The following is a 12,759-nucleotide window of genomic DNA, read 5'->3' as shown; positions in this document are numbered from 1 at the left end:
GTGGGATAGGGAGGGTGGGAGGGAGACGCAAGAGGGAGGGGATATGGGGATATATGTATATGTATAACTGGTTCACTTTGTTATAAAGCAGAAACACACACACCACTGTAAAGCAATTATACTCCAATAAAGATGTTAAAAAAAAAAAGCATAGACAGGTGAAACCTGTAACTGCTTTCTGTGGGGGGGGGTGGCGGGGCCAGTCTGCGAGCCACGCGGTTAAAGGAACGCCCAGCCCTCCACCTCCACCCCCCCAACCCCCCCCCCACGGGCACCATCACAAAACGCTCCCCGGACCAGGGTCAGCGCCGGAGGCCATGAGCATGCAGCTCCAGGTGTCCTGCCCTTCACTCTCAGCTTCGGTCACAGCCTGCTGCGCCCCTGGTTAAATGACACACACACAGTGACGCATCTGGTCACCTCACGAAACGCAGAAATGTTCTGCTGCAGATGCATGGCCTGTGGGGGGCGGACCCCACGTGAAGAGCAGAGGCTGGCTGCTCCCAAGTGTGTCCTGGGAGCTCGTGCTCTAGTCCTGGCGCTGCTGTCCATTTATTGGTGTGACCTCGGGCAGTGGCCTGGATATTGGGGTGACCCTGGATGTCCCTCCAGCTCTAACCTGCTATGACATCCGTTAGGGAGAGTGGCCTTAAAGGAGCCATCGTGATGGTCCCTTGAAGATTTATTATTAAAGACACTTAAAATAGGATTCGCTTTACTCCTAATTTGGAGAGAAAATAAATCCTTTTAGTAAGTGTACCTTATATGTTGACCCAGACCCAGACAATTCCTGCTGACTATATATCCTCCTTAGGTTCTGAATAGTTTAGAAAATGAGCAAACTAAACACACACATACACCCACACACACACCACTAAGTTTGGCCAAGCTGCAATAAAATTCAAGTTGGACATATTTGGAATTCTTCAATTTTAGAAATTGTGGAGAAGCTTCAGCTCAATACGAGTACGAATTCTCTGACAACTGGAATTATCTGAACATACAAGGGGCCGCTTAATGAATCGGTGAGCTTCCCGTCACTGAAGGAAGGCTTTCTGGCAAAAGTCTTGTAACAACTGACAGCTTGGTCTAGATGACCCTCAGAATTGGGGGCCATCTCCCGACGGAAATGCTGAGGAATTCTGCATGTCAGTATCTTGTCATCTACGCCAAGGAGTGTGGGAGAAAACCTCTCCGAACTCTTCATGGGTCCCATCCCTTTTTTCTGATCTGGCAGTCCCCATGCCCAAGGAGCAGATAGGTACAACACAGTCTAATGCTGATTTACCTACCTCTTTGGATTTACATGTGACAGGTTTGGAAAAGGTGAATTAATTTGATAGCTGTTTTTAATCTTTTCTATTGTTAGAAATCTCTGTGCTCTACCTGATGTACTATGCAGATTAGAGAACAAATGAGAAATTGTTAAACGAGTCAGCTTAAAAAAATGAGCACACGGGCTTCCCTGGTGGCGCAGTAGTTAAGAATCCGCCTGCCAGGGCTTCCCTGGTGGCGCAGTGGTTGAGAGTCCGCCTGCCGATGCAGGGGACACGGGTTCGTGCCCCGGTCCGGGAAGAACCCACATGCCACGGAGCGGCTGGGCCCGTGAGCCATGGCCGCTGAGCCTGTGCGTCCGGAGCCTGTGCTCCGCAACGGGAGAGGCCACAACAGTGAGAGGCCCGCATACCGCAAAAAAAAAAAAAAAAAAAAAAAAGAATCCGCCTGCCAATGCAGGGGATAGCGGTTTGGGCCCGGTTCAGGAAGATCCCACATGCCGCGGACCAACTAAGCCCGTGTGCCACAACTACTGAGCTTGCACTCTAGAGCCTGCGAGCCACAACTACTGAGCCCACATGCCACAACTACTGAAGCCCCTGCGCCTAGAGCCCGTGCTCCGCAATAAGAGAAGCCACCACAATGAGAAGGCTGCGCACCGCAAGGAAGAGTAGCCCCTGCTCGCCACAACTAGAGAAAGACCGCGCGCAGCAATGAAGACCCAACGCAGCCAAAAATAAATTAAAAAAAAAAAAGCTAATCACTTAGAGACTATAAAAAAAAATGAGCACACATTTGACATTACTACTATGGGTTCTTTTGGCTCCTACGTGTCTATTCTACTGGGCTTCATCCCACTGTAGTGTCTAATTATTATTGATAGCTTATCAATCCCATTATGAATTGGTTAATGGAAGTGAGAAACAGTGATAGGAGAAGAATGAGAGATACTTGCTTAAGTGGTCTCGATAGAACATCACTTCCGAATAAAAACCAAAGCTGCCAGAGCTCATGACTGCCTTGTGCTGTGATGGCAATAGATGATTTTCATCATTTTAAAATGATGAAAAGAAATAAGGAGCTAAGTAAAGAAATCAGCCTCAATGGAGAAAACACTGCTGGAAGATCAGACACAAATCTGTGACCCCTTCTCTGTAGGACCCTAACTGGAATGTGCTTCTGATTTCCATTTGCCAATCACCATCAATTCCGTCCTCCAAGACCTGAGTCAACACTCATCTCCACCAGTGAACTTTCCATGACTCATTTCATGCCTCTGATGCCATAATTAATGCTATATGTGAAAAATACTGCTCTTCTGTTACTATGACATTGATTACTAAACACAGGAAACGTTTATTGAATGCACAACTACTGTTCAAAGTCCCCTGCATGTTTTATCCCCTCTAATCTTCACAGCAAAACTACGAGGTGAAGAATATTACAACTTTCATTTTAAGAACAACAAACTTCAGATGTGGAGAGCTTAGGTCACTTGGTTGTTCAAGGCCACACAGCTGGTTAGGGGCAAAGTCAGGTTGGAACCAAGAGCTAGAATTCTTCTTCTTTTTCTTTTTGTGACTAAGTGTGGTCTTAGTTTATTTATTTAAAAAATTTTTATTTTATTGTGGTAAGAATATGCAACATGAGATCTACCTTCATAAAATTCTAAGTATACAATACAGTAGTGATGACTATAGCTGTGACGCTGTACAGCAGATCTATAGAGCTTATTCATCTCAACTGAAGTGTATGCCTGTTGATCAGTGACTCCCCATTTCCCCCTACCCAGAGTCCCTGGCAACCGAGATTCCACTCTTTGATTCTGTGAATTTGACTCTTAGACAGCTCATGTGAGAGGTTTTTTGCATACTGCACATTTGCTTCTTTTTAAGGCCAAACAGTATTCCACTGTATGCACACGCTACGTTTTCTTTATCCATTCATCTGTCCACTCATCTGATGGACACTTAGGTTGTTTCCACATCCTGGTTATTGTGACTAATGCTGCAATCAACATGGGAGTGGCTATCTCCTTGAGGTCCTGATTTCCATTCTTTTGGATAAATACTCAGAAGTGGGACTGCTAGATCATATGGCAGCTCTATTTTTAATTTTTTTGAGGAACTTCCATACTGTTTTCCATAGCGGCTGCACCAATTTGCATTCCCACCAACAGCGCACAAGAGTTCCAGTGTCTCCACATCCTCCTCGTCAACACTCGTTATCTTTTCTTTTCGATAATAGCCATCCCGACAGGTGTGAGGTGATATCTCATCATGGTTTTGGTTTGCATTTCCCTGATCACGAATAACGTGGAGCGGTTTTCATATGGCTGTTGGCCCCATACATGTCTTCTTTTAAGAAACGTCGGTCCCAGTCCTTAGCCCACTTTTAAATTAGGTTGTTATTTTTTTCGCTGTTGGGTTGTCCAGAGCCTGCACTTCCTTTTAATTACTAGCTACACAGCCCCCTCCTACCCGCGAGACTGAGAACGTAAGGCAACTGAGACTGCTCCTGCTGCTTTCACCAGGGGCACAGTTGGTGACGGTGGTCTCCTCCAAGCATGGGCCATGGGGTTGTTCGCATGGACAGCTGTCCCAGTTGATGGAGGTGACAGCTGCCAAGCCGGCCACCTGCACAGGCGTGCGCACAGCTCGCTATGCTGTTCCCATTCCCTCTCCACCCAGCTAGAAATAAATACAAGGCCGACGGCTTTTAACCAGCCCTTCATGTGAAAAGAGGGGCCAGGCGACGATGCCACCAGGCCAGTGTGCTTCTGATGTATCATGTGGCTTCCAATTTAAAGTCATTAGTGAGAACCAAAGTAATCTACATTTTAAATTGGGTGCATACATTACATTCGCGTTACATTATCCACATGTTTATATCTATGTGTATGTCTCTCAACATACACACACACATATCTGTGTCACCATTACAGTCACGTTTTACATGACTACCTTCTGGAGAAATCTGAAACAGGGCCTAGAAGGAGCAAAGGGTGGCCCCAGTCCTCACACATCACGCACAGCAGCAGGTATTCACTCTCCCTCCACCTCCTGCGCTCCAGCCTGCGAGTCTCTCCGGATTGCGCTGGGTCCATCCGCTGGGCATGGCTCTGCCCTGTGCTTCCCAGCCCGCTCCTGCCCTCCACCCTCTGCCCTGCAGAAGGCAGGGAGGACACCACGAAGTCGCTACACGTCTGTGAAAGCTTTGTAACGTGCGGCAGTGTTAGGACAGGTGGCTGGGGACAGTCCGGTGCAATGTCTCCTCTTCAAAACACAGCGTTTTCATAAAATGCACCCCCTTAACCACTGGGGTGTTTTTTTTTTTTTAAAAATAGATTTATTTATTTATTTATGGCTGCGTTGGGTCTTCGTTGCTGCGCACAGGCTTTCTCTAGTTGTGGTGAGCGGGGGCTACTCTTCGTTGAGGTGCATGGGCTTCTCACTGCAGTGGCTTCTCTTGTTGCGGAGCACGAGCTCTAGGCGCGTGGGCTTCAGTAGTTGTGGCTCGTGGGCTCTAGAGAGCAGGCTCAATAGTTGTGGTGCATGGGCTTAGTTGCTCCGCAGCATGTGGGATCTTCCCAGACCAGGGCTCGAACCCGTGTCCCCTGCATTGGCAGGCGAATTCTTAACCACTGAGCCACCAGGGAAGCCCCCCACTGGGGTGTTTTGAACGTAACCCTGTAATAAAGATGCAGTAGAGTTCCCTCGACAAAACATCCTCTGTTCATCTGTGGGGTGTAACTTAACACCGCAAAGCAACGAGCCCTCCAAGTGGCACTGTGAGTTGGGTCCTTTGCTTCTTCCCTCGAGCTTGACTCTGATGCCACTAGCACAGCACAATGTTGGCCTAAGTGGGTGTGTGCGCTTTTCCACTGATAAGTGGATGTTAATTTTTCAGGCTGTCTTTTGAGCAGCAGTACACCAGCTTCCTGACTGTGCCTTTTCTATAGTAATTTCTCTATAGATATTCAATTTAGTGTAAAGAAGAACATTTGGGGTCACATTTTTTTTTGCGTAAACATTTTCAGAGTGATCCCTGTTTAAAATACTTAGTGATCCTGATGAATCAATCTTCTACTGAAGTTCACATTTTCGTCACATTAACTGTAACACACTCCCAACGTGATGCAGAATATAGCAGTGCCCTGATGACCTAAGTAAATGAACCCCGTCCACCAGAAACAGATAACTGAACGAACAGATAAATGAATGAATAATGGAGACTGGGCAAAATGATTTCTAATTGATCAGCTGAAATGAGCCACTCTGGTCACACACTTTGGAAGACTGTATGATGTAGCCTCATGGCCTCTAAAAGACAGTTTCAGCACAAGGCAAGGTTGGCAGAAGGGTCTGAATAACAAGACGTGCACCCATAAACTTTCTCCAAGGAAAGTTCAAGGGAGAAACGACAGCTTATTCAGCACGTGTGGACAGTCAAATGCTCCTCTGATCAAAGTCATTTAAATATATTTAAAATAGGACTGGTTCTACTTCCTAATCCTGGGGGACCCAGAAAAATATCTGTTTGCTATTTTTAGGCAAATTCTCTAGCCATGACCACAGGGCCCCCTCGTCCAACATCGAGAAAGAGGAGGCTGCTGGGTCTTCCTTGGCCTCCTCACTTTTTCAAATCTTCTTAAAGAATGAGAAGAGCTGACTTCTGCCCTGCCTGCTGCTAGAGCCCCAGCACTCTGACCAATCAATGCCTCGCCCCAGTCAGGGCTCAGTGAACATACCCTGGACTCTCCCACTGCCCTGGCCTGGTGCCCTGCACACAGTGGGTGTGACCATGGGTGTGGGCATGGTGGTGGTCAGAGGAAGCACAGGACACAATTTATAATGTGTTGAATTAATGACTGAAGAGAAATCAATTATTTTTGCCGGTAATTAAGACTGCCATTTCCTCAATGTCACAGAACCTGAATCCTAATTCTGCTACTTAGAACTTTGTCAATCTGGGTGAGTCACTTACCTTTCTTGGGCCTCAGTTTCCTCATCTATCAAATGGGACTACAACTACTGGCCTTGTCTATTCCATCGAATGATGCACAGGAAGTGCAGGTGAGAACACCTGGGGAATGTTTGTTATGACTCCCCTCCTCTCTAACTCACTCGCCCCCAGCCTGTCCCACGTTCTAGAGTCCTCCTTACAAGGAGGACTTGCTGACCATCCACCTAATCCGGCAACAAACAGTGCCACGTACTGGGGGGCAGGAATAATAATTTTGCTTTGGCATTCTTCTGAAAATTCTAGGCAATTATCAGCTGGTCCCAGAGATTTAGTGACAAGCTTAGTCCTAAAAAAGGTGGATTTACCATTATTTGTCTCACGTCGGCTCTAAAAGACGCTGCCATGTGGTCCGTGCTCACCACCCCTGTGAGCATCACCCCCCCATCCCGCTCTCTGGCTGCTGTGTTGAGGCTGAGTCACGTGATGGGGAGTGATCGGCATTTCAGGCAGAGTTACAGGGCTAGCACTGGGGGTGAGCCGCAAATAGGAAATGAGGTCAGGGACACAGAAGATCAGAATCGAGATGCTCACGGCTGGGAGAAATCAGGTTTGGGAACAAGAACGGTCAGGGTCTAGGAGGGAAGTCTCCACGGTTCACACTGGAGCACTGACAGGTAGAGAAGCTTCCAGCTGGAGGGCTGCACCTGGGGGCACGTCCTTGTTTTCCTAGGACTGATGCTTTCCCAGCAGCTCCTCAGCAGCTCCTCGCAAAGCTGGCCATGCCCACCTAAGGAGAGACCCTCAAATCTCCCTTTCCAATCTGAAGTCCCTTCTTTCCTTGCCTCCTGCTTTCTCTCTGATCAGCGGCCCCACGTGCTCTTGATCCCTTCTGCCCACCTCTGAGGCTCCGCCCACCACCTATCTCGCTGGAATTTGCAGTCTCACCTCCTCTACCCACTGTCCACACCCATCAGGACCTTTGACCTTGAAAAGCCTCCTCTCCCCTGCTACTTCCTCAAGCTACTTCCCCTTTGAATCCCCACAGGCCTCTGCTAGTTTCTAGGGGGCTGATATTCTGTTTTATGTTATGATGATTTGCAAGCGTCTTACCCAGCTTATTACCCTGCAAACCTCCTGAGGACAGAGGCTCTCTACCTTATTTATGTAGCACCTGTGGTTCCGAGCGTAGTATCTTACCAGTGGGGCCAATAGATATTTACTGTGTTAAAGTTTGCCATAATTCTGATATCTAAGAACGAGTAATCGTATTTCCCCGTTTCTTTTCTCATTACAAAATGCAGTCACATTAACGTGGTCGCATTACACGGCGGGTTCGCTATGAATAAAATAGCTACTGGTTTCTGTTTGATCCTCCTCAGAATCAAATACACTTCCCTGTCTTCCTGGGTCCTAAAACATTCCTTTAAGGATCATTTGATCCCTCCAGAAAACACTATCATCCCATTCTGTGCGCCTCCCCTCACACCTGTGCGCAGCTGACACCCCTCTCGATTACGCGCTGGCCTCAGCCTGCAGCTTCCCCCATTTGGCGGAACCTCTCTGGTGCGTTGCGTTCCCCTGGGCAGGCAGGCCGTCCCCTGCGCTTTCCACTGTATGACGCTCTGGTACTCAGCAGCCCACTGTCGCTGTCTGTGGTTGTCGCTTACACACGCACCTGGCAGTCAGCTCCTTCCCTGCCCTCCCCTACGTCTTGACTCACTTGTGAAGTCACCAAGGTCCTCACATGCTGTCAAGTACCCCAGTTCTCTTCTTTCTGGGCCCCGGAGCTGCCGCGGAAGCAGCCTGTGCTTTGGCTCGCTTTGCGCTCACGGCCCCGGCAGCGGGCTGACAGGTGGGGAGATGGCTCTCTCATCCTCTTTCTCCTCAGACCCACTATTCAATTCTCTCCTGAGCACAGAGGTCGAGATTCTGTGTCAATTCAAATGTCAAAATGATATTCCAATCTAGTCAGTTGTCGGATTTTAAAATCGCCTTTTTCCAGTTGTGGCAAAGGGTTGTGTGAGGTTTCTGGTCCTTCTCGTGCCTGATGCTACAGATGTGTGCACGAGCTGCTCCAGGCCAGGGTCCGGGCCGGAGCCAGCCGGGAGGAGCCTTTCTCTTTGGGAAGGGCAGGCGAGGCACGAGGCACTGGGCAGGACGGGGTATTGACTCAACTTGGGACTGTCCTCCAAAAGGAAACTGAGGCCAGTTCTGGAACAGACAGCCTGGGAATGAAGCACTGAGCCCCATCCCCCCGGCCCCGTGGCCCCTCTAGCGCCTGGCCCAATGCTAGGACCAGAAATGCTCCACGATATGCTTCTCTGAGACACACTGAAGCCTAGGCTGGGCCACTAAAGAGGATACTGGAATGAAAGATACACTAGCCCTATCTTGAGAAGATAAGACACTGAGCTCATTATAAAGATGGGAACGGGATGCCCCATGCAGGAAGAAATAGCTGTAGTGAGAATGTTTGAATCATCCTATCTGCATATCTTGTAATGATTTTAAGTGTAGGAATTTATTGTCTAATCAAAAGGGTTTGTGATTATAATCAGAGACATTGTATCCAATCAGGAATTAGTAATTGGGGCCTAACTGTGAAAGTTACGCTTCACATCAGGTCATGGGATGTGCGCTGACTGGCAGCGTGGGGCAGGCCTCCCTTCCCAGGTCCTGGGTCCCAAAGGGAGGCGCCAGCAGGTTGGGACTGTGAGACTTTGGATCTACAAGGTCCCGAGGCCCGGGGGTGCTGAAGGCCAGGGGACCGACCGTCCAGAGGGGCAAGTTCCAGGGGACCATCAGACAGCCCAAGCTCACACCGCACTCCGTTGCAGTCTGGCTGGAAAGTGTAGAGAAGAGGCTCTGGCACTAGGGTGAACAGTCTCACAAATATAATAAATATTTCTTCCCTCTCCCCAGGAAGCATATAGAGAGCGAAATGAGTTCTTACTGCTTTGGAATAAACAGTAATGCTCTCTGGGTGAAGAGCCAACTGGCAGTTCCATAGACGGGGTTAATCAGACACAGGAAACTTTCTGATTAATTGGACAATTACCTCAAATTCTGAGAGAGCCAAGGCAGTGTTAGAGAAACAGCCTGACCAACTAGGAATAAATTCAATAGCCCGAGGCAGAGATTTTTAGCGCAGGAGGCTCGAAATACACTGGCACCATGTGCCTGATTTTTACGGCCTCACGTCCCCCAAGTGTAAAGGGCCTGTGACTATTTTTTAAGACCAAAGTGACTCAAAATCATTTCGGCTTTCAACAATTATGGAAAATCTGTTTGACATTCCCTTGAAATCACCTTAGGGCTCCAGGACACGGCAAAGCCAAAATTCAGGGGCCGGGAGAGAGGGGTCATCATGCTGGACAATGCAAGGTGGTCCAGATCCACCATAACTGTCTCCGTGCGAGACGGAAACGCAACTCCGCTCCTTCCTGGAGTCTGAAGGTGGCACAGCCTCACCTGGCGGGGGCATGCTTCTGCTCCTCCTCTTCATCCGTGTCGCTGCTGATGGTGATGACGCTGACCGTGGGGCTGGGGGTGTCAGGAATGACTATTGTCTGCCGCTGCCGCTCCCTGGTGGTGCTGGAGGCCCCGTCGCCCCAGCCGCACGTGACGGAGGAGCTGCAGGCCGGGCTGCTGTGCACCAGGGCGCAGCGCGGAGGCGTGTTCTCCTTGACACGCTTGGACCGCTGCGGGGAGCTGACGGCCTGAGAGGAGGACACCTCACAGGTGGAGACGTTTCTGGAACGACAAAGCCACACACGCTCACGGAGAGGGTCAGACCCGGCAGCTCCTTCCGAGGGGCTCAACTGTCTAGAAACACCAGCTTTGCCAAGTCTCCGTAAAACAGGTAGAGGACCAGGGCACTCAGACCTAATGTGACTGCAGAAGCGGCTGCCTGTGGAGCTCTCTCTCCGTTAGCTGCGACACAGACGGGGGCAGCAGCCTGGCCTTCTCTGGGCTCTGGCCTGGCCCCCTGCACCCGCCCCCAGCGGGACAAAGGGAGTAGTCAGGGCTCTCAGGAGAGGGCACAGGGCTGTGACCCATGACTGGGCTGGTCTTGTGGGGGCAGACGTAACGCCCAGGATTTCAGGGGTGTCTGCCCCAATGCGGCCCGCTGTCTTCAGGGTCGAGGCCCAACTCCCTGAGCTCAATCTGGTCATCCTCGCCAATGTATTTAGCTCTTGTTTGAGAGGTGGAAGAAAAGTATCTGCACAGGGAGCTTTAGTTTCCTTGCTAATGGCTGGCTTACCACTGATTACACGAAAACACGCACTTCCTAAGAGTTCCTGGATCTAAAGGATCTAATGTTAAAGCTTAGCTTTCCCTTCTTCCTCCTTTTATGGACATGACCATAAAAGTATCTGTGTGGGTATAATTTTTCAAAGAATGTTTTTTTTGGATTTTTGACACACGGGCATCACAGGAACCTTACCAGTCTGTTTCAATTGCAATGAAAAATCAGGAAAAATGCAAGAGGAAAAGGTATGCTTAAAAACGGACCTTTTAATCTTGATTTTGATCAACTCAAAATTACTTATCAAATCAGCCAATGTAGTTTCTGGTAACTTTGGAGAAAAAAATACCTTACCTTTTCCCCTCCCCATCAACCCTTGCTGACCTTGGTCATATCTGTACAGTGAGATCAAAGCCAGCCTATGATGAAACTTAAGACTGTGATATGTCCTTAGAGATTCTAGCATCTTCTAGCTAAAGGGATGGCAATAAAGATGAAAATAATTCCATAAAGGCAGATCTATTTAATTTTCTATTTAGTTGATATCAGATATGTTGCTTGTTCCTTTTGGGGGGCTCGTAGTAAGAAGTGTTACTGATAAGATTGTTCCATTCTTTGTACTTACCACAGAACTACGTATTTGTTATTATTAATACGTTACAATTTTGAGATTATGTTTTCACTACTCGAGCAGTTAAAATATGGTCCATTTGGTGTTGTTAAAGAAGAGTATGCCTGATGGCACCACCTGACAGGGGAAAGCCTTCTGGTCTTCCCAACTGTTATGCCTAAGGCACTGGTCTTAAAAATAGGACAACACCCAATTTTCACTATAGTGATACTGATCTTGAAATGCACCGGCAATGAGCCTTCCTAAAGGCAGCTGGATGGTGAGGAGGCAAGAAAGAGGGACTTGCCAGCAGGTCAGAGGCCAAGGGTTCTTCCTGCCCCTACCTGGCCAAGGTGAGCTACAAGGAGGCTAAACCCCACCTCCTGGCCAGACCAGGGTTCTGGCGACCACCTACCAGGGTGAGCATGACAGCACGTGAGGATCGAGACAGTGGCTTCTGTTGCCGCCCAATCTAACAAAGACACAGGTGTGCTGTCACAGGGCTGCCACGCAAAAGCATTCTGGAAGCCTGCCACTGATCTGACATGAATTTCCCTAAGTTGTCAGAAACATCCAAATAAGAATCTTGTTCGGGAAGGATGACAACTTAAGGAAGTCAGCTCTTGGATTAGTTTTCAAGTGAAAAAGAATGAAAAAGGGCGGGCCTAATTTCTGGCACCTTCCTATACAAGGAAGTAGAAAACCAAAATTCACTAGACATTTCCTATACTAGACTTCTCTTGATTAGCCTATTCCAAATGAGCAATTAGGTATCTCCCAGCCAGTGCCACTGGAGAGAGATGCAGGAAAAATTCTGCATCCACACAATCTTGATTTTCTTGTTTGTTCGTTTGTCTGGAAATCTCTATTTTTTAAAAAAATTAAAAAAAAATTTTTTTTGGAAATCTCTATTTTTTAAAAGTCAGGTCTCTTGAGGTATTTATGTACGGTGGAAGACACCCTTTTGAAATGCCTGATGAGTTCTGACAAATATACAGTCAGGTAACCCCCGTCACGATCCAGATATAGAACTCTGTCATCACCTTGAAAAATTCCCTTATGCTCTTTCCTTGTCAATCCTCTCCTCTCCAACCCTAGTCCCTGGCAGCTCCTGATCTGATCTCTGTCCCTATAGTTTAACCTTTTCCAAAATACCTTATCAATGCAATTAAACAGCACGTGGCCTTTGTCAATCTTGATTTTTAAGAGTTCATGGAGATGAAACTGGATTTAAAGGAAATGGGAAAGATTATTGCTCTGCTGGTTAGTGTCTAGGATTAACCAAAGTTACTGCTTGTATTTAAGCAAGTAGCTAAATGAGTTAAATTTCTGACCTTAGATTTCAAAGAAAGCACATTTCTGTACTACCTTTTTTTTTTTTTTTTTTTTGGCTGCACCAGAAGCTGGGTCTTAGTTCCCGGACCAGGGATTGACAGGGCGGCCATGGCAGTGAAAGCACCAAGTCCTAACCACTGGACTGCCAGGGAATTCCCTCTACTACTTTTAAATAAAGTTATTATGGTTTTGAAAATGCAACTTCAGAGGTCAGCCTGAGTGTTTTCTAGAGAAGTGGAGAACCGCTCAAGGCCCAGACACTGAACACTGTGGTCCCAGGCCCCCAACCTTTGGGTGCTGGCAGGGTCAGCACTCAGACCTCAAA

General features: G+C 48.0%; 1 protein-coding gene across 11 annotated transcripts in view; it reads right to left on the bottom strand.

Moving 5' to 3' along the window:
• The window catches only part of HIPK2 (homeodomain interacting protein kinase 2), a 196,828-nt gene that overhangs the window by 18,842 nt on the left and 165,227 nt on the right, over nucleotides 1-12,759 (bottom strand). For all 11 annotated transcript variants that reach the window (XM_089917332.1, XM_089917331.1, XM_089917329.1 and 8 more), the window contains one exon: nucleotides 9,712-9,993. In XM_089917332.1, the coding sequence (XP_089773458.1) occupies nucleotides 9,712-9,993 (282 nt within the window). The remainder of the gene's footprint in view (nucleotides 1-9,711; nucleotides 9,994-12,759) is intronic.

The sequence above is a fragment of the Delphinapterus leucas genome, chromosome 9 (assembly GCF_059928025.1).
Source record: "Delphinapterus leucas isolate spDelLeu-1000000601 "Yukka" chromosome 9, BTC_Dleu_Yukka2, whole genome shotgun sequence".
NCBI lineage: Eukaryota > Metazoa > Chordata > Mammalia > Artiodactyla > Monodontidae > Delphinapterus > Delphinapterus leucas.
This window is presented reverse-complemented; position numbering and strand designations above follow the sequence as displayed.